General features: G+C 43.0%; 1 protein-coding gene across 6 annotated transcripts in view; it reads right to left on the bottom strand.

Annotated features, from left to right (window-relative positions):
* The window catches only part of LSAMP (limbic system associated membrane protein), a 979,827-nt gene that overhangs the window by 135,144 nt on the left and 821,718 nt on the right, over nucleotides 1-22,965 (bottom strand). For all 6 annotated transcript variants that reach the window (XM_015636537.3, XM_015636566.3, XM_015636520.3 and 3 more), the window contains one exon: nucleotides 21,320-21,552. In XM_015636537.3, coding sequence (XP_015492023.1) covers nucleotides 21,320-21,552 — 233 coding nt within the window. The remainder of the gene's footprint in view (nucleotides 1-21,319; nucleotides 21,553-22,965) is intronic.

Below are 22,965 nucleotides of genomic sequence, written 5' to 3'. Positions count from 1 at the left end.
GCGCTCTTCAAGCCCTCTAATTCCTGCACTGGTGAAACACCTAATTATCATCCTAAATATATCCGTGGAGAAATTGAGGCATTAATGAGATAGGGTGGAAAAAAGTCTTACTGTGGGTAATAGGAATGACTGACACACTAGGAAGGGTACCCAGCAGCAAACCCCCCAGGCTTGTACTTCAGCAGAAGGTAAAAAAATAAAAAGGACAACAGGAAGTGAGAGAAGGAAAAGGAAGAAATAAATGTAAGATGAGAAGGACAGAACACAAAGAGCGAGGAATGGGGAAAAAAGGCTGCTTCAGTGCATGACAAGCAAAAAATGGAAGTGACAGCCTGAGCTGCAGAGCGAGAATGCCCCAGACTAAATGGGAAATAGCCAGAGTGGCCTACCATGACTTCCACAGTAGAAAACACTTTGTATTTGGGATGCCTGCAGAGGAGGCAGGAGTCCCTCTGACATTTGCATGCCTCAGGGCTTCCCTGAAGGGCATGTTTCCATTGGCAAGGAGAGCAGTTGGGACAGTTGGATAAGATGCTGTGAGCAAGGCTTGCAGCATTTAACCTGCATTAGGAAGTAACAATTCACTCACTCGCTACCAGTTACCAGGCACCAGGGCTCAATTACAGGGGAGCCCTTAAAGGAAGGAGCATCCATACATTATCACAGCAAACAAGTCAGTGTGACTTCGTTCAAGGGTATCATCCACCCTGGAACCTATTTCACATCTCGTTGGCCAGCTGAGTGAGAACTGATTGCACATGCTCCCTTGTTTCTCTGTCTGTGTGTACAGTGGAGGAAGACCCCAATTCATTAAAGGAAACAGAGCGAGATAAAGAGCCAAGCCTCTCCCTGTTAACCTCCTCTGGAAAAATAGATTCCTACACAGCCAAGAGTTTGTATCAGTAAGAGGGAAAAGCATTTTATTTTTCCTCAATCTTTCCAGAATTATGGCATAGCAGTGACATCACAGGATAACCCCCCCTGCTGTTTAATACAGATGTAAAATGCAGAGATTTTTACCACTGCCCTGCTGCACTCAAGGGGATTTTTTGCTTCTTATCCATATACAGGGACTCTGGCTGGGTTTTCCAGGTGCACAAAGACTAGCAACTTGATTCTTCCTTAGCTACACCATAGAATCATAGAATTTCTTAGGTTGGAAAAAGCCTCCAAGATCAAGTCTAACCATTAACCCAGCACTGCCAAGCTCACCACTAAACCATGTCCCTCAGCACCACACCTACAAAATTTTTAAATATCTCCAGGGATGGTGACTCAACCATTTCCCTGCGCAGTCTATTCCAGGTCTTGACAACTCTCTGTCATGAAATGATACCCTAATATCCAACCCAAACCTCCCCTGGTGCAACTTGAGGCCACTTCCTCTTGTCGTACCACTTGTTACCTGAGTGAAGAAATTGACACCAACCTCACTACAGCCTCCTTACAGATAGTTGTAAATAACGTCCCACCTGAGCATCCTTTTTCCAGACTAAACAACCCCAGCTCCCTTAGCTTCTCCTCATCACACTTGTGCTTCACACCTTTCACCAGCTCCACTGCTCTTCTCTGGACATGATCCATCACCTCAAGGTCTTTATGTTAGTGGGGGGTTCAAAACTGAACACGGAATTCAAGGTACAGCCTCACCAGTGCCAAATACAGGGGAATAATCACTGCCCTGCTCACATCATCATATCGCCTCTGGTTCCCTGCCCCTGCCATCCAAATAACAGCCTGAGAACCACTAGAACTTCTTCCCTGGGATATTCCTCCAATTTGAATCTTTCTGGAGGTAAAGAAAGTCAGGATAAAGCTGTGAGATAAAGATAGCCAGGAAAAAGAGGGTGCTATTCAAGCTGAAATCTTAAATAGCTTTAAAGTTGGCCATCAAAGCCCTTTGTTTTGGCTGCAGCTTTCCAGTTAAAACAGAAACCACCACCTGTTTGTGCAGTAGAGCTTTGTATGTTCACTACCTGTGAATAACACAGGATCACTTCTGAGAACCTGACAGGTGCATGCCCCAATTCTGCAAGGTCTCCAAGCCTTCTGCATGCAGCCTTACAAATAAAAAGTTAAGAGTCAAGAGAATTTACCACCAAAGCTATTTGGAAGCCTGATGCACGGCATAGGATTGGATCTAGGTTTCCCCAGTAGGTACCAAAAACCAGGTGTGACCTTCCTCTCTGCTCTAAAGGAGAGTAAAGTCTTCTTTCCTGCCTGCCTCCTTTGATCCACTCAAAGGAGGCAGGCCTCAGCTTGCCCACTGCCTTGTACTCCCCACTGAGTATTTAGCAGGAGGAGTGCTGCCTGTTTGCCTATCACAAACATTTTGTTTTCTCAGCTCCTGTACTCCCCTAGAGATGAGACAAAGCTCACCCACAGATGGCGTGGTGGGATGAGACAGAGACAGCCTGGCTGACAGAGGAGCTCTGCCTCACCTTCATGAGGTGATGATAACGCAGTGCCAGGTAATAGGATGACAAGGGCAGCTGGAAGCCAGCTGTGTGCGCTGCTCTCCTGGCTAGCCTGGGTACCTCCTCTCCAAATCCCACTGCTCACAGCAGGAGATGTGCAGCCATTATGAGACGTTATATTGTGATGCCTTCAGGCAGAGAAACTCTGCCAACAACCAGCTACTTGATCTGGAGGAACAGGGAGATGCAACTTCTTTTTTTTTTTTTTTTCTTTTCTTTCCTTTTATGCCCTGTGGATGAGATGCAACCTATTTTTTTAACCTATTTAAAGACTTTGATTCTGCTGTCTGTCACAGTATTTGACTATCTTCCACAACAGTCAACATTAACATGGAAGTAATTCCCCACAGTTTTCTTGGGGCCCTAGACAGGTCAAGGCAAGCGTAACATAAGAAGGTATTTACTTCATTACCTTCTTTGCATTGGTTGTCGATCTTTAGCAGTTTTGGGAGGAAACACATTGGTTTTGAGTGTGTGCTGTTTGCACCTGAAACAAGGAAGAAGTCAAACCTCTCAGGCAGTTCAGGTCCAAAGGATAGCAAAAGAGGACTGAGAGCCTTGCATTGCCAAACACCAGAAGATCAGGTGTTATCAACCCCAAATCCCCTGGGGAAGTAGAAACGTGCTACTGGAGTTGCTCAGAGAGCTATCTCCCTGATCATTCCTGAGCCTTACTGCTGAAACTATAGTACTGTATGAAGAGAGCTCCAGTTAAGGGGCTGGAGATGTCTTTCTTCTTTTGGATAGGAGCTGCCTAGCTCTATTAGCTCAAGAAAGGGGATGCTTCTTCATAACTAAAGAGTTAAAACTCTTTTAAACTCAAGAGACAGAATTTACAACCCAAATTTCCACCCCGACCTTCAACACTGTAATGGTCAAACAGTGAATAAAATCCTGACAGCATTTGCTGTGCTGAATGTTCTGTGGGGAAACCCTTGAGGATGGACAGCAAGACAGAGAGAAATGCATCTAATAATTTCTTATAATACATGAAGCAAGCTGCACCAGTATGCAAGGTTCCCTCTGAAGCTTAAAACTGAACTGGAGTTTTTAGTGCCCAGCCAAAGAAAGACTGGGAGGCCCACAAGCACCTTATTAGTGATAGACAGTAATGTGAAAGAAGGTATTTTGTCTCAGGTTACTCAAAACCTTTAATGCTGATCCAGCTCTCCTCCTGCTTACACAAACATAACCCTATTTGCTTTTCCAGAGATAATCAGAATCAGGCTGTCAGTAGAGGCATAAACACAATTTTCTTAAGAAAACAAACTACAGTAGAATTTACACATCAATTTTAAGCTGTAAGGGTGGTGGTTCAGTTAATTTACTCTCCCAAAATAAAACATTTAATGTAAGCATTCCTTGAAGTGTTTGAGGCCAGGCTGGATGGGGTTTTGAGCAACCTGGTCTAGTGGAAGGTATCCCTGCCTATGGCATAGGGGTTGGAAATATATGATCTTGAAGGCTCCTTCCAACCCAAAACATTTGGATTCTATGATTTTATTATTTTTAACCTAACCGCACAGTCACTAAATAGAGAATGATTTTGAGAGGCTGATTCATTCCAAGGGTTTCAAGATATCCTCAGGTTAGACACCTATTAGAAGGGTACAGCTCAGTGAGGTAAGTCCCACCCAAAATTTTCGCAGTCACATAGATTGCACTGGCAGTGTGCTGGGGATGACCACGGCCGTGTCCTCACCAGCTCAGCATAGTCCCCTAGGACAGGAAGAGCATGGGCAAAGCCAGATGCTGGTGTCATGGTTCATCAACAGCCCCAGATATGGTGAACCAGACCCAGTGTCCATGCAGGAAAATGGGGCCAGGGATAAAGTTAGAGACGTGGTACTTAGAGCCCAGGTCCAAGGTCCATCCAAGAGGTGGCACCAGAGACCCAGCTGAAGACAGGGATGCCTAATACGCCGTTCCAGACCTGAGCTTACGTGGAGGCCCTGGACACAAGGTAGGTGGATACCCCTGCAGAGACCAGTCATGGTCCAGTTAGTGCACTCAGGGTCCTGAAGAAGTAAAAATTTACTTCCTGAAGAAGTAAAAATGGTTCTCCATAGGAAGGAAGATGTTGCCCCTGTCCAGAAAATCAAACAAGGCACATAACATCTCCATTGTTAGCCCAACATCATCTTGTAGAAATAAAAATATCCAGTGGGGATGTATTTAGTTACACAAATGTCTTTCCTCTCTAAAAGTATAGTCACTGCAAGCACTTTATATGCAGAATGACTAATTGGAATGAGCTGTGCAATTTTCAGCTTAAACCAGCTCCTTTATGCTCAACATCCGCCCAACATCTAATGACACAGTTTATATTTTCATTGAGGATTCAGCATCCGGGCGAAACAGAGAAAGCTTTACGAGTCTTCACTCTAAGTCAATTAGAATTTAAATGTAGGTTGAATGCTAGGCAGAAGAATGGGACCTGCAGCAATTCAGATCTCAGATGTTCATGTACTCTAGAGACAGAAGAATCATTTGCACACTTATTCTAGCTTCCAGGGCTGGGAGCATTCGGAGAGGCAGGTTTGTTCTCTGCTGCATTTCTAATAGTGTTTTGGTCAACTAGTCTTTAAACTTTCTGGGAAATGATTCTTCTACCTTTGCCCTTGGGAGGCTATTTCACAGCTGAATACATCCCATTCCTGATTTGCTCTTGCTAGTCCTACCTATGACCTCCAGAGGAATACACACCTTCTTTAAATACTTGGTGAGTCTGATAGATGTTTGAGGCTGTTTTTGCACCTAGGCCCAATCCAACACACCCCAGCACTGGTATGGAAAACATCAGGAGCAACTTCTGTGAAGTCAGTGAAATTGCACTGATACAAACCAGATCTCAACTGCCACGTGGACATTTACATGCACACATGTATGTCTGTCACCCACCACCAGAAGTATCACTTCTAATCTAAACTACTTTCTTCTTTTTCCCTTCTCCACTCCCTCTGCTGCTCATTAAAACTTCTCTCTCCCACCTACAATGGTGAAGAGTCAGCAGGCTGCCCAGGTAGCATTAGCTAATGGGAACTGACAGCCTGCCACCCTTTTCTGAAGGCTTATGTTTTGATACCTGTCTGTCTTCCAGCCTGACTAATTCTGTGGAAGACTTTTATCACAGGGAGATTGACCTCAGGCAGGAGACATTTTGTGTCACTGTGAACACTGAAATGAAGACACGATGGGGATGGCAAGAACTCACTAGCAGCAAAAGGCAAGGAGAAGAAAACTGATATATGACAAGAATACCTGCTTTGCCATTGGCAGTGATTGGTCCTCTAATGAACAAATGCACTGAAGAACCTGCACTGTGGCATATTTTGAGACCCTGTAAGAGGAAACATTAACTGATGATAAACTAAAATACCAGTCAAGTTATGAGAAGTATTTTCCCAGTGATGTACAACAGTCTGGGATCCAATTAGAGAGTTCTGCCAACCAGTGCCTTGTGAGGTTCATATGCTGCCTCACAATGGCTTATGGGGACACAGTCTGTAATACCTCTGGTACTTGGGTTTTGGCACAGTAATTTTTACTACCTTTTACTGTAGAGATGTAGAAGCAAAAAAAAGTTAAAATGTTCACAGCATGGACACCTGTTCATATCTAAAGAAAGTAAACAATTCTGTTTGTACTTCCCTGCTGAGGTGCTGTGTCCCACATGAGCCTTAGTCTAGAGGACTCACTATTCTCTTGATTTCCCAAGTTCAACATTCCTGGCTGAACTATCTTCTTAAAGATACACTTCAGTCTCCACTCCAACTGAAAGGCACATCCTTCTCAAGAATCACAATTTGTTCCCATTTCAGGTTTCTGAGGCTGCCATGAAAGAAAAAGGTATTTATCAAAAAAAAAAAAAAAAGACATTCCTTCTCTCCCTGCATGGTGTCAAGTGTGCCCCAGATATGCCTTCAAAAAAATCAGGTCAGCTCTGCTGTTAGCTCTATAGTACTGGGTTGGAAAGCTCCTGAGAAGGCATGACTGTACACCTCCTAAGAACTCAGGACACCACTTTCTATCTGTGGTCTGAGCTTCCCCTTCCAGAACAGGCCAATGGCTGTTTCTTCAATCCCAGATCAAGGAGGAACAGAAATTACAAAAATCTGGGAGATATAGCATCCAAGACAATTTTCTATTTCATGTGTTCACATCAGACACTGTCCATGCATTTTGCCTGAGTGCTCTCTAGATCCTTAAGAAGTCTTCCTGCATGTAAAACTTACATGTAGTCAAGCAAATGCCCCTTGTGGGGAGCTCCAGATCAAAAATTTCAGTGAGAACTGATATAAAGCTTTTATCTCCACAGACTTCTCCCTAGACTGATGAATGCTATTGCCACTTCCCTCCAAACTGAATGTGCCTGCATTGTACTTAACCCTTCTTTTTGGAGATCCTTCTCTACATCAATTATTCTGCTTTGGCTTATCTGCTGGATTTACTATGTTCCCTAGGAGACACAATGCCTCTTAGACGGTTTTCTGGCAGACACATTCAATAAATTTACCCTTACAGATTCTCTCCCTCAAATTGGGTGGCACAGTATCAGTAGTCTCAGTTTGCCCTCAGTAGCTTCAAATGAGTTTGCAGCTTCTGACCAAGAATATGTGCTCGCTGTTTCATTAGCAGGACAGCAGACACTTAGCAACATAAATAGTGCATCAAGCTTGGGGATTTGCTTCCCTAAAGATGGGTATCACTCAGAATGAGCTGTAACAATCTCTGAAGAGGCCAAGTGCCCTGTAGTGGCAATGAAAAAGGAATAACCAAGTAGCTGGACAGAGCTGCAAAACCACAATTCAAATTCATACAATGCTGAGGGAGGCCTATCTCTGGGATAGTGGTTTAAGCTCATCTTGAGATATGGGAATTAGAGCTAGCACAGAAGAGAAATTGCAATTTTTGTGTATCACCCAACACTGCTCACTCATCCCTACAATCATCCAACATGCCCTAATTGCTTCAGTATGTTCCTGCAAAACAGAACCCGAGAGTGACTTGGTCAGAGACAAAGACACAGATCTAAGATGTACGCAGAAGCAGTCGTCCGATAATGATGACCAGCTGTCACAGGCAGCAGAAACCTCCTGGCACTTGGCACCGGCGAATTTTCAAATACCCGCTGGTTGCTGCTACCCCATTAATTGTGGGCACTTTTCCCAGCCTACATTCCTGAACAGCTTTTTTCTTCTCTTCCCCTTCTCTCTTCCTCACAGACTTCTAACACAGTTAATAAAAAATTTATTGGGGCAATGAAATAAACACCAATTTGATTTGATCTGGGAGCCAAAGAGAGGAGTTTCTGCTGTTCAGGTGCAGACTTGAGAGTTTCTGCGAATGCTGTCAGAAACATACCCACAAACTCAGCATGATTACATAAATGGAGATGGAGATGTGTTTTTTTGGTTTTTTGGGGGTGATTTTTTGGAAGGTGGAAGGTTTGTTTGTTGGGTTTTGTAAGGGAGTGGAATGGGCTAGGAGACCAGACCACAGTGTGTCCTTGACCACGAGGAAGAAGAAGACTACACAGTGAAATACACAGAATGTAATGGACTTTGAAGCACCAGAGATGGACACATGGCAGCACCCAGAACTGATATGCAACAGATACTGCAGCTCCTGAGAACTACGTGTGCAAGTCAGCAAATACCTGGAGTTTCTTTTTTAAATCTTACATACTTTTACCTTCAGGGAGAAAGAAAAAGACAGTAAGAAGCACTTGGGTTTAACACTAGTGATGTCTCAAAGGAGTTCAAGGACTAGAGAGATGGGGCAGCAGGAAATCTGGGAGAAAAATTAAGTATCCTGGAACACTTTGGGCTAGAGTAGCAATACTCATCTTGTGAAATATTTAGCCTGTGCCTCAGGCTGTGCTGGGCTGGTGGCAGAAAGTGCAGAAATCTTTTCTCTTACCCTCTGGCTCAGTGGGAGAGAGCAGGCAGGAGTATCTAATCAAGGGGATTGCAGCCCTTCACTGGAAGAACTTGTATGAATTTATGTCAGGCTTATAGCAAGAGATTTGGAGGGGAATGCAACTGCCCTTTGCAAGGACAGGTAAATATGTCAGGGATTAAAACTGAAAACATTGTCCAGTAAAGAAGAGATTATAGACTAAAACAAAAGGTATTGTTATACTATTTAATGCCACACAGTGCATAGGAAGAGGAATAGTCAAGACCTGTCAATGCAGCTGAGAACATAAACTGTGGGGAATGACAGAGTCTCCAAAGTTAGTCTTTCACGTGGTTTCATCTTTCCTGCATAGACATACAAGGTGGATTCATGCCACCAAATTTTGGACATTGAAAAATTTGCTGTGTAAATCTAAATTAGTCATTTACGTTCCTCTTGTAGTCCAAAGTAAAAGGGATTTCTGAGGGATGACCTATCACATTATCTCAAGGCAGAACAGCAAAAAGAATAAGATGCCACCTTCTCACAACAGACTACAGATGAGGGCCAGATGACTAGTTTAGATTTGTGCTACTAGCACTCAGATGTCTAAGATTTAGTGTGATGAATCTCAGCTGCAGTGCACCACTTCTGTTTGCAAGACTAAGCATCCATACGGACAAGAGATGCAACACCTTGAGAGAGAATCACACTTAAAATACTAAGTGACAGATGTTTACCTCTGGGCTTGGGTTTTAGTCCTGTCTCTGATAGAGTCCCTGTGCAATTTATTTTGCAGAACCACACAATCCCTTGGATTTGTTAAGAAGAGATAAACCTTTTATGACCTTGAATGGCAAAGCCTATACTAACAATGGGGTTTGCTCTCTTTAGCTCCAGAGAGCAAGCCACAGCCTCTTGTTTTTACTCCAGTCCTTTGGACAACTATGGATACAACCATGAGATCAGTCTCAGGCTCTTTCCCAGAATGAACAAGTGCATCCCCTCTTAGAGCAGGAGCAGGCACAGCTGATATGGACAGCAGACTCCAGACATGCAGATGATGCCAAGTTCAGCTTCCTTAACCAGTGAATGTCCTCCAACACCAAGCCCACAGACCCTGGGCTTTCAAATTCCTCCACACATTCTTGTGCCATGGAACACACACTCTGGCTATCACGTTATTAAAGCACCAGTCCATCACACTGTGTCCCAGCCCTTGCTTTTTTTTAGGCACTTCTAACCAAAAAATATAACAAATTAAGCAACCAAAAAAGAAGCATGTCTCAGGACCACAGGATGGCTACAGGAAATGCAGAGGAGACCAGCCCTCTCCACTGGTCCCCAGTGTAGTGGGGACATGTTCTATCCATTCCAAAAGGTAGTGCCATCAAGTAGCACAACCATGAGCCAGTCTATGCCATCTAGCTTGGAGTCTAGGGCTTCCCCTGATACTATCCACACAGGATGTACAGGCAAAACCAAGGTGTCTACCTGAATTATGAAGGAGGTCCACAGGCTTTACACACCTATAAATATTCTCCTGGAAACTAACATGCCATGAATTATGTGAAATATAGTCACAATAGTTAAAAACACAGTAGGAGAAGCATTCACTGCCACTCTGTTAACACTCCCTTCAAACAGGATCATGAGGGGTGATATCCCTATGAACTTTGGTTCTTAACCTCGTTCTGTAGGTCAACAAGTGGATTAATCTTTCAGGTAAAATTGTGAATTGAGAGCTCTATGCAGACGTAATCCCTAAAATCATAGCTGGATTTGTATAGTCAAGGTCATAAGGCTTCTACCTTGCACAATCTGTTCTGTAGCTATTTGGGGAGATTTATCATACTTATTCCCAAAGACTTGTTCTTTTTTTTTTTTTTTTTGCATTCAAAACAGGAACATACCCAAAAGTCACATTCCCATCAGTCTAACAAGGGGACAATCATTTTGAAGAGACTCTTCAGAATCCAGCAGCTGCTGCTGCAGCACCTGCGTGAGGGCCATGTGGAATTGAGGCTTAGGATCTTGCCTCTTGGCTTCTCTCCCTGTGAAAGGCTCCTTACTCTTTTAGTTTGCCTATCTACACTTAACACAATAATGACACACTTGCTGTGTACCAAAGCTGAGAGCTGATCCTCAGTTATCAAAACCTGACAAGATGTCCCAGTCACCCACCTACTTAGAGTGCATTTTACAGTACTCTAGCCCTAACACAGAACATCTTCTGGTGACATAGCTCTGATCTCCTTGCTGGGAATTTTCTCAAAGCACCAGGCAGTGCTACCAGACTCTCTCATGACCAAGCCAACTGTGGACAGATGCCCCAGGCCCACCACATCACCTGCACCCCACGTGGAGCTGAGTATCCACATGCCCAGACAGTGTGAAAACAAACTCACTGCAGCCTGAGTGTCTCGCAAGTCGAGGGCACCTAAAGGTGAGATGCCATTATGTTCAAATCCTTGCACCATGACAGTCCTTTCTCCACACATTCAAAGGGAGTGTCTCCTTACCTTATTACAGGCTTTTCTTATACTGCTGATAGAGAAGACACAGAAAGGAATAAAGAAGATAATAAATAGGCTGCCAGAGGCCAAATTTATGCACCCCCAACTTAATGAATCATTCCAATTAAACTATTTGCCCTAAATTAAAACTTATCACCAAAATCCAATTCTCGTTTCATTAAAGAAGACCTCCCTAGCTATCTTTCTTTTTTTTTTTTCCTCCACAGATTTTTTTTAAAAGGTAACCTTCATGGAATGGGGGAAAAAAATGCAGTTGTCGTCTACTTTTCTGTTTGAGGAGCACCAAAAGCTTTGTTTTTGAAGAACTGTTTCTCATTCTTATATGTGTCCACATAATAAAGACATTTCTGGAACATTCCTAGAAGAAAGACTGTTGATGAACAAGATCACACAATCAAATAGTAAATGTTAGTGAAATTTGATACATGAATATGGAGGGAAATTTAAAAGCAGCACTGCTGAAGCCTCAGGAGCCTCTAGCTTTTGAAATCAGAACTGAGAAAGCTGAAAACCCTCATCTGGGGATTTTGAAAGGCCCTTCCAGGAAAAGGGGGGCAGACAAATGATGGCACTCCCAACGCCTTTTTGAAAAACAAAGGGAACTTTCAGACTTTCACACACCACTGTGACTTCTCAAGTAGGGCTTGGTTCCTGCCACCAGGAAACCACTGATAGCCTGAGCTGTGACAGGTAGAGACCCAGAACTGCCAGCAAGAGTGGCCACATGCTTGTGCACCCACAGACAGCTAACACCAACCTTTGTTTCCTTCACAGGATCAACCTTTTTTCCTATTTTCTGCTGGAGATTAACACTTTTTATCCTGATATTTGTTTTTTTTTTTAAAAAAAAGACATTTTCAAAAGCTGTGGTTGGGTTTTGAGAAAGTGCTCTCTGTCTGAATAATCTGTAAATGGAAGCCATATGTCTAAGTATCTCTTTTCTTTTTGTCTATTTTGTTGTATGCACATTTGGCAAGTTATTTTTCCCCTCTAACTATCACATCTCAGGCTTTGTTAAATGAAACTGCTATTCTGTTATTTTGTTGGTGTTTTTCTTATTCCCAAGCAGCCAACTACTGACATTTTAGCAGCTATACAGGAAATGTGATATTAAGTAATTATTTTCTCAGAGTATTTCTTCACTTTCTGGTGAGTAAGGAGCTGGTACTGGGGTAGCAATTTCAATGTTTCTTAAGATAAAAACAAGAGCTGAAGCTCTTAAAAAAACATCAAAATCCAAACCCTGAAAACCTATTACCTAATACGATTTATCATTCGTTTTTTTTTGTGGAAAGCAGTGGGAGGCTTATCCTGCCAGGCATAGCCTGCACACACTCCAGAAGGACAGACTACAGATCCATTCAGGAGTGATGAGGGCCAGCACCTGACAGAGATAAATGGTAGGAGAACACAGTTACCGTGGGTCAGCTGGGGTCAAGCTGCACCATGCAGACACAAGGATGTGCTAGAAGGCACAGCACAGACTGTGCCCACTTGCTTTTCCCCACTCTCATTTTAGAAACATCATCTCCATATTCCCTCCCCCCAAACTGACAATTTCTTTATTTACATAATTAATTCATATTAAAGAATAAAATTGAAGGTTTTTAAGGTAGGCAAGAAATGTGCTTATTTCTATAAGTCTTGATGTTGTTTTTGAACTGCTGGCTCAATTTAGTTTTATTTTACAATCTGTTTCTAGCCAATTCCAATTTCAAATGAAATCTTGGCTCCAATGAAGCAAAATTCCCTTTAATTTCAGTGGAATCAAGATTTTGATCCAGGTTCTAATCCACTAACAAACAGCTATGATGACTGTAGATGGTAAACACAGCAGCCAAAACCAAAGAACATGAGCTGGTGGACCCCAGGAATCTGGAATTTCATCCCATGTGGAGTTTTGAGCATGGCAGATTTGCAGCATTGACTCAACTGGAAACAATGAAATAAGAAAAACAGGGAAAAGGAACACATTGTTCCATAAATGCTGGAATTGCAAGGCCTGGGTTACCACAGCTGTGTCTCCTAGGTCCTGCTGCATCCTACCTTCAGACCTCTCAACTGCTTTTAGTCAAGAGGCACTTGTGGAGAGTAAAGCTGCAGAAAAAGTTGATCTGAGTGAGAGAAATGTGGAATATGACTGACCTTAGCTGTCACCCACATTGCAAGTAAAAACACAAACTGACCCTCAGGCTTCTAATGGAGACTAGCTATATATCTTTTTTCATTTTTTTTGTGTTAGAAATCCAAACCTTCAGATCAGATCTTTTTGAGAATTAAAAAAAAAAAAAAAAAGAAGAGATTTTTGACAATTTTAAAGCAGCTACAGGCCTGCCATGTAAAATGAATAAGATATTTATTCCTGATTTTACCAACAATTATTTTTTGCAAAGAAGTCTCAAGAGGATGCAGGAAAAAAAAAAATTAAAAAAAAATAAATTTATTCACTCACTACTAACAAGACACTGGCCATCATGGAGGGAACAGGCAATGGGAATCTATGACTTAGGATATCCAAAGGAACATATCTTGCTGTGGGCCAACTGGGTCAAATATCAAGGCTTGCAACAAGTCAAGGCAACTGTTGTGCCACCACAGCCTTTTTTTTTTTTAAAGCAGTGGGAGCAGGAACACACTGGGCTTTAAAATGGACTGATGTGTGCAGTCTCGCAGCTAATAGTTATTTGTGCTCCCCCAAGGCTTAGCAGATTTGGTGGTGGGACTAAGTTCTGGCTGTGTTAGGAGCTGAGAAATAACAAGGCAAAATGTTTCAAAGCACTGGTGTGAATCTAGAATCAGCTGATCAGACAAAATCACACAATATCAGCTGATACCACTCTTCAGAGTCCACTCAAGCTAAGTTGATTTATATCACTAAGGACTTGGATTATCGTATCAAGATCCTTCCTCCCAGCCACAGGGAAGTATTCCATGCATTTTGTGCTGTACTTCTTTCTCCAAAATGAGTAAGCATTTTTTGAAGTATTCTGTTTTTGTCTCCTGCCTGCACCTGCAAAGAAAGCACCAAAATATTTCCAGAAAGACCTCCTGATTTATGCACTAAGAAGTGCTAAGCTTCAACCAATATAACAGAGAGAAAGCCTAAGCTGCATCATTCCAACCACGCCTGGAGATAGGAAAACAGAAATTAGGAGGCATCAGGAAACCATGGGGATGCGATAAAAATACTAGATGGGGAGTGAAAGGAAATTCCTTGGTAACTTATGAAGCACCAGGTGCCTTCTCCTGAACTTTATGAATTTGCCAAAACAAAGCAGCAAAGAAAACCTAGAAAACACTGCCACCAATACTACTGTGTGCCTGACATTCTGGAAGGATTTTTCTGGTAGAAATGTATGGTCCATGGTAATAGCAAAATCTAACATGTTTCAGTTGCCCAAGACTATTCCTTGCTCTCACAGCTTATTTTCCCCACCAAACTGCTGTCACTCCCTTCCAAGTGTACTGGACTTCTCTCTTCCAGTCCCTGTAATAACCTGAATTTATCTCCTCCCTTCAATGTTTTTTTTCTCCTCCCCCACCATTCCCAGTAAAATGATCTTTCTTCCTTCCTCCAAGAAAACTCATATTCCCATGTTATCTCATTATTCTTTGCAACAGCATGCCAAATACACTGTCATTTTCCCATTGGTGCCATGTCCCGAAAAAGACAAAGTGGTCTGTGCTAGCTCTTACCTACTGCACGCTCCCTGGAATGAAAAACACTACAGTGTTAGTGCTCAGAAAGATCCCTCCGATTTCTGGGCTCTGCGCCCACAAAGCAGGGAAGCCAACATTTCTCAGAGAACAGCATCTGACTCCAACATCCTTGCTGTCTAGCTAGCAAAGGAAAAATGGCTCCTGCTCTCTTCAAACTGCTCTGCTTCCACCAGCGCTGGCCAAAGAGGTGGGAAGGCAGGAATGCCATGAGAAGGTGGGCTCCCACCACAGATCTGCTGAGCCCGTCTGCAGTCCCTCAGCAATCCACCACAAGCAATGACAGCCACCAGTGCTGTATTCTAGCAGGAATAAACACCAGTGAGGATTGACAGAAAGAGGTGTGGAAAGGCTAAAAGGATGCATGGCTCCAAAAGGACTGCACAGACTTGGGCTCCTCCCTACAGCGAGGGGAGAGACAATGACATTTCCACTGGTCAATCTGTCTGCTGAATTTTGGATGGCTACTTAAGGATGAACTGGACTGTGCCTGACAAAAGTCTTGTCTTCTCACTCATGACAAAGGGAGTCCAAGACAAGCCACAGAAATAGTAACATCTACATTTGGTCAGAAGAACATTCTGTCTCAGGTGCCAAGCTGGTGACTGCCAGAAATTACCTCCACTTGATACCTGACTTCAGGCTCCTAGAAAGCATACTCTTGTGCCTTGCATCAGTTCTGCTTAGAAATCTTTCTCACAATCCCAAAGTCCAAAGCATGACCTTTCCCTTTTGCTGTGCTCAGAAATGAGGGCAAGGGCTGGGCAGAACACCACTGAGGTTGCTAAGGTTTGAAAAGCCCTTTAACATCATTGAGTTAAGCCAGCACTCCCAAGTCCGCCACTAAACCGTGTCCCTAAGTGCCACATCTACACATCTTTCAAATTCCTCCAGGGATGGTGGAGAACACCCTCCCACATCAGCCCTAGACCCAGCTCTAACCAAGAGTCTTGCTGGCAGAGCAGCTTGTGCTGGGGAAGCCAAACTGGCCTCAGCTGCCTCTCTGGGTAAAGGACCTCTCTGTGCTGTACCAGTCACCAGCACAAAGTCTAATTCCAGGAGAGTGGACTGAGAGAGGGTGCACAGCTAATCTACTCATAGAGTTAATAACAAACTCTCTATGGTTAAATCCCGGCAATAACAAATACATCTTTATACCACATTGAAACAATGACCACTGAGTCTGAATCTTTGCAAGCAAGAAGCACTACAAGGACAATTCATAAAGAAGAAATGCTACGCTCTGTACTTCTTTTCACACAGTGATGCCTATCAGCCAGGAGGAAAATTGTAGGATTTGGCCTTAGCTGCTATGCACTTGACTTTGGGTTTGTGATTAGGGCTGGCCAGTAAACAAGCACTCCTCTTTGTGAACACTTGCTGCTGCTATTTCCAAATTTTTCTTTTTTTTTTTTTTTTCCCAAAATGACAAAGCCCTTAATTTTTTTATTTTTTTCCATGAAATAAACATTAAACCAAGGGAGAGCCTGCAATCTTTACAATCAATAACTGGGAATCACAAGAAATGTTATTGAGTCGGCAGGAATCCCAAGCTGTGTGCAAAAATGCGAATGTTAAGCTCTTCATACCTCAGATGAGTATGGCTAGGTTTTAGATGGGCTGTGGTAATGCTGTGCCTTGTTGTCTTCATAATTTTGACCCGAAAAAGCACCTTGGACCTGTAAAACCTTCCTGATTAAATTTTAATCAAATTCAAAAACAATGGAATGTTTTTATTTCACTGAAAAGTTACAACTACCTCCATTCACAATGATGCCTATATGTAAAGACTCTGGACAGCAACAATTGGCTTCCTCCTTGTGTAGTTACTCCTCCAGATTGACTTTATTGCAGAAATTTTTAAAACCCATGCATGCCAAGCTCTCTGTGCCCTTGTGCCTGTCATCCTGATGAGACAGATAAGGACCCTAGGAATTTTTCCACTGTTTAATGCCTGAGAAGGGCTTGGGGATGTCATGCTAAAAGAACAAGAACCCAAGGTAATGCTGGGAAAGGGGCAGCCACTGTGTACCTGTTACGACTCAATTCTCCTGAAACATGTCACTCAGCATACTGGAACAAATGATTAAACATCCCATTTATAAGCACCGAGAGGATAATAATGGAGTAAAGAGTAAAAAAAACAATGCACTTTTGGCAAACACATATCACGCCACCCCAGCCTCATTTCCTTTTTTTTTGTAGGATAGCTGGCATAACAGATAATGCAGAAGCAATATGTGTGATTATGTGATATAGTTTGACTTCAGAAGACCTGACAGTCTTCAACAAGCTAAGAGAATACGGTGGATGTTAAATCTCCATCAGGATGCTTCAAAGAGCTGCAATCAACAGATTGCTCTCCACCAGAGACGGAGGGTTTAGTGGGCCGCTGCCACAATTTGCTTTTGTGTCCTGATCTCTTCAATACTTTAATTAACACCTTCATGATGGAACAGAAACAAGGCACCTGACTTTTGTCGATGATACTAAGTTGAGGGCAGTTGCAAGTGCTTTGCAGCCCAGGATCGTAGGTAAACTGAAGTGGTCTCCATGGAGAGACCAATGAGATGGCATCCAACAGCAGTGAGCACAAAGCAGTATTCTCAGGAAGGGGGGGAAACCAATTATTGTTCAAATACAAAAGTGAAGAATGAGCTGCAGACCAGTAAGAGAGGATTAAAATGGCAAAAAGACTAAGTAAGTGAAAGCAGTGAGGCACTCATAAAAAAGATAAATCTCATTTCATTCTGGGGTTAGGTAAGTGAAGTGTGATATGCAAAACATCACTGGTACTTGTATCTGCATGATTGAATCCTAAACTGAAACTCTTGTTTTGGTTTTGGACAGTACATTTTAGGAAAATGTGTAGACAAATCAAACAGTAATGAAATATATATGCCACAGGGGTTGAAAAAATATGACCTCTGGAAAGCAGTGAGCATGTTAAGCTGCATTAGACATCTCTGAGACACAGGAACTAAGGAGTTTCAGGCAGATAAAAGGTAGTTCTGAGGAAGAGGAGAAATAATGTGTCTTGGAAGGACCAGAAATAATTGGCAGCAAAATCAATTTGGATCATATGTTAATAAAAGCTTTCCAAATGCAAGGAGAGTGAAATAATGGATATGCACCAGCTATGCAGATACAGAGCATCTTCAAAAAATACATGTATGGGGCAGCCACTGTAGAGCTGATCTTGTCTCACTGCATGGGGAAAGACCAGACCATTTCTTGAAAGTCCTTTCAAAGTCCTTTCAAGTGTTAACTCTTTTGAACAGACACCAGCAGAAATAACTGGCATAGTAAACAGAAAGCTTTGCAACTGCCCATTATACCCAAATTGAAGCAGCACAAAATTCTTTGAGTGAGGTGGTGGCTCAGAGCAATCTCTTAGTGCATTCAACCCAGTGGAGAGAGTACCTGGCAGCAACTGAGCTGGGCAGACAGCCACCTCCAGTCTAGTGGACTGCAAGCAGTTCTGACCCCACCTGGGTCAGAAAGATGGAAGAGATGGCTGCAGTTGTACTAATGAATCTTTTGGCAGCGAATGCCTACTTCTACTAGCAGAGTTGGCTTTATGTTTCAAAAGCTGGAAAGACTTATGAGGACAACTTTTTCTGCTTTTAGCTGCCCATGAAGTTCTGATATTTTTCTTAAGTGTCATTTCATGACACCCCTTTTAGACCTCTGCAATATGCCCAGTTGAGAGGGATCTTATCCATGGATGTACACACTTAAGAAAGGAAAGGAACAGACAGGAAGGTTTTTGCAGAGGTTAGTGCTGGCTGACAAAGTAGAACTGGCTCTTCCCATGGAAATACTAAAGGACTTGGGCACATACATTAGAGAGGTGATGTCCCTTCTTGTGTGATACACTTCTGCAGCTCTGGCCAGCAGAGTTCAGCAAGCAGAGCTCACCCCAGGGAAAGCTGATTTTCTCAAGGCTGTAAAGGACCTCATCCTAGAATGCAACTCCATTAGACTGCAGTGATATAAATTCAGGAAACACTCAGGATACACTGGAGCCTGACTACTTCAGCTGGCATTGTGGACATGGAGCGGTCTCAAGTTTTAAGGGCTCCAACAGCACTCTAAGATCTGCCTACCCACTTATTAGTCTCTGATATGATTATCCCATTTGTGTCTAGGGATAACAGAAGTTGTGTTCTCACAAGGGCTTGACAGATGAGGGAGTTGAACTGTGAGGGATTAAGGATTTGTCTTTGGTAGTGGGGAGCAGAAATACCTGTGGCAACACTGAGTGAATGGAACAGGAAGCCTGGACATAGCCCTAAAGTAACCCATTGTCTCCAGAGCAGGAGCAGCTGCCATTGCAGCAGCTTTCACTGGCAAATCCAGACATCAACCATGTGCACAAAGCTAGTAATGAGTCTCTGATCCTGGTTGGTTTTAGCTTCCCTGAGCTTGTTCAAAGGAGACCACTGACCATCATTCCAGAAACTCTCCTCCCAGATTGCCAGGAAGACCAATTGACCACTCTGTCATTTAATGTTCTAGGAGCTGTATTTTCATTTATTATTTATTTTTACATTTTTGTATATTTTTACATTTGAAGCCCAGAGCTTCAAATAGTCTATGTTTTGAAATGTATGAGCATAAAAACAAGAGAAGTAAATAAACTACATAAAAGAAATAAAACTGAATAGTTTAGCATGACTCAGTATCCAAACTCCTTTAATTTGTACTAGTAGCAGACTATTTTTCAGTCAGACAACCTGCAAATCTTAGAAAAATAACAATGAATATAAGAAAATAATACTCTGAGACTACAGGGATTATTTTTCTAACATACATTATTTTGTACTGAATTAGTTTTATTAGTTAAGATTATTTTTAAAACATGTTTAAAATGAGACTAACTCTTCCAAATTGTAAAGGATTTTGTATTAATATTTTCCTTCACTTTTTTCTCCAGATTAAATTCAGTTTTAGAATAATTAAAGCTATGAGTTCACCTAATTACAGGATTACAGTAAGCACAATATATCAATGGGTCTTTTATGAAATCTGTGGCAGGTATTAGAACAAAGATTACCCACAGATATCTTATTTACAGGCATCTAGAGTTTAGGAGTGTCAAAACCTAAATTTTTTCATTCTCAGAAAGGTGGCAGTAGTTCAGAGCCAGAAACCCACGTATTTAAGTGAAAGCTAAGCTAGAGAACTCAATTTTGCTGCTTAGGCCCATATCTAATAGGCACAAATAAAATTAATAATACATATGCACGGCTCTGGAATTCATTTGTCCCTATATTTTTCTTGACAGGTAAATGGAAATTGTGTGCTGTGAGATTTCACCAGCAATAAACCACCTACAGAGGGCTGGCTCTGCTCTGCTGTAGCAAGGCAGGGTGCACCTCCAGGGCTGGGGAATGCATTTCACACAGCAAGCACCCAGCCAAGCTGGGAGAGCTGCTCTGTGTGTGGGTGTGGACCACTCTCCATGATGCTGGGGGAGCATTCTGGACAAGAAAATCAACCAGGAGCCTTCTGACTCACTACACCTGTGTGTAAAGCATCACCTTTGACCACATGTCCACACTTCACCTTGCAGAGAAACACATGGGATTCTACTTAACCCCCCCAGTTTGCCAAGTAATACCAGCAAGAGGAAAAGTCCCTTCTTGCATGCTTTTGTAATCAGAGCAATCCAAAAGCTTGCTGAGGGAAATAAAATCTGCAGCCTTATGGGTTACTAGACAAATCAGGAGAAATAACAAATTCCTGCCTGAAGGATAATATAGGAGTTGAATATATCTGTAATATGTGTCAAACACATTCATACATATCTATCACCTAAGCTGCTTTGTAAATATTTTAGATAAATAGGCAGATAGACAAAATGGCACAAAGAATAAAAGCAAAACTAAACAAAACTGGGTAAACTCACTTGCTTGGTGTTCTAGTCTGGACAGGATGGAACAAGTAAACTCACTAATGACCTTACCAATTACTGGTGAACTCTTTAATTTGTTTACTCTCTGTTATGCCATAAATGCAGGCAGATGGATAGGGCAATGCTGGTTTGCCAAGTTTCCTGTTCCTTATAACACACACAGGAGAAGAGTAGCTAAAAAAGGAGAGGGCAACATAAGGTATGTGGCAGGTCCCTCAGGTACCTTCACACATGCCTAATGATGGGACACCCTGCAAACCAATGACCCAGCACGGAAAAACTCACAGGAAAATTAATTCTTTAGCCTGGCAAAGAGTTGACTATGGAAGGCCAAAAAACGCAGCACAGTAGCTTGTTGACACAAGAAAAAAGAAAGGAAACCCGAGGAAGGAGGAGGTAAAGAAAGCAGAGGGCTCTCTGGGCTCTCAGGGGAAGAGATGAGGCACAATGTTCTAAAAAGTGTCATTATAAATAAATGCTTTCCCATCACTGCCAAACAACCAGAGCCAAGAGCCAGGTTTGCATTATACTAGAATATGGCTTGGCATCACTGGTGTCCCCCTCCTCTGTCACCACTTTTAAAAGGACAAACTGACAGCAGAGTAAAACCATGCTACGCCACAGTGGAAGGGAAGAGTCCAGCTGGCTCCTGTGTAAACATAAGGGACACACAGGCTACTGACTCTGGAGCTTCTCTTAGGAAAATACAGATCCTTCCTCTCACTGTGTCTTTTGTTCTTTGCTCTCCTAGCAGGCATGTTGCTTACCTTGCACGATCAAGTAAACCTGGGCAGTCTTGGGATGATGCTGTGTCTGCACTGAGCACGTATAGGACCCCTCATCGTAGACATCCACTTTCTGGATCCGCAGGCTGTATTCCAGGGGGTTTCTCTTCTCCAGCTCTACTCGAGGGTCCAGGGACCACTTGTCCTCTCCAGCAAAAATGATGCCGGAACGGTTTAACCAGGCCACCTTGGAGCTTCTGTCTTCTACATAACACCTGCAGAGGATGAGACAGGCAAAGCAGAGATTAACAACCCTCTCCATCATCTCCCTTTCATCCCTTCTCTTTACTGCTTTGCTTAGAAACTTCACAGCACACTCCTGCCTTGACAGTGAACCACAGAATCTTCTCATCATTGCTGTCCCATGGACAAATATTTAACGATTTAACTCGTTTGAAGAATTTCAGGAACCTTCGGATCATAAACCCTTAGGATTTGGGGCAGGCAAATTGCTCTCTTGCTCTCTCTTCCTTTTGCCTGTGGCCTACACATGCACCAAAAATTAATTTGTAAGGTCACAAGAGATCTTGATAACCAAATCCCTTCCAACCCTGCCAATGAGCAAGATTGGAAGTAGTTCTTCCCATGCTTCTACCTCCCCTTCCAAAGTCAAGTATACAATAGTTGAATTCCCAGACCCCTTCCAGCCTGGATGGCAAAGGTTCAGAACTCCAACATTGTTAAGTCAGGGCACAGCTTCTCCACCCCTCCATTTCAGCAGCACAAGGGAAGGAAATTGTAGTGTATCTCCTGTCTATATCCCTCTAACAAAAAATAACTTTGTGGAAAGAGGGATTCACTACTCAAACATCACCCTTCTAACACACACACACACTTTCTGATGCACATCTGCCTGTTTGTGCAGGCAAGTGTAGTTCTCAGGCTGAAAATGAGGCTGTGGGAGTGTCACTGTCATCCCTGTGACACACACAGGACGTCCTGTGAACATCTCACGTGGACAGGAGAGGAGGAATGACAGCTAGGTGTGGCAAGCAGAGGAGCAGCAGGAGGACCAGCAACTTCCACAGTCCTGAGTGCCAACCTTCACAAGTCAGAGGACAAACTAACCCCGTTGTAACTGTAACTTGACAAGTATTTTGTTTCATGATGGAGATCAGAGTAGGTGCTGTGAAGACAAATGCATTTTTGGCAAAGGCACCTGCTCTGTACCGCTTCCCACCACCAGAAGGAGACTTGCACAGAAAAGACGAGGAGCTCCCAGTGAGGAGACACGTCCTGCTCACTCTCAGCTTTGTCTTATTCAAGAGGACCAGGGCTGAAGAAGACAGGCAGACATAACTCCTCTTTCACCCTGGCAGCTGTACCCCACCAGGGCTGAGCTCAGATAGGCTGCGAGCAGGTTTGTCCTGCTGCATCTCACATCACATTTGCTCTGCAGATAAACAGGGAAGCTCAATCTCCAGAGCTGTTGCTCCTTCACCTCTGCCCACAGTGTTCCAGCATCCAAACAACCCAGCACCTCTTGCCACTGCTGCTACAGAATCACAGAATAGGTAAGGTTGGAAGGGACCACAGTGAGGTCATATGGTAAAACCTCTCGGCTCAAGCAGGGTCATCCTAGATCACGTTGCACAGGATTGTGTCCTATTCACTATTCATGCGTGTGT

This window comes from Parus major, chromosome 1 (assembly GCF_001522545.3).
Source record: "Parus major isolate Abel chromosome 1, Parus_major1.1, whole genome shotgun sequence".
NCBI classification, from domain to species: Eukaryota; Metazoa; Chordata; class Aves; order Passeriformes; family Paridae; genus Parus; species Parus major.
Note: the sequence above shows the minus strand (reverse complement) of the source record. Positions and strands in the feature narration are given on the sequence as shown.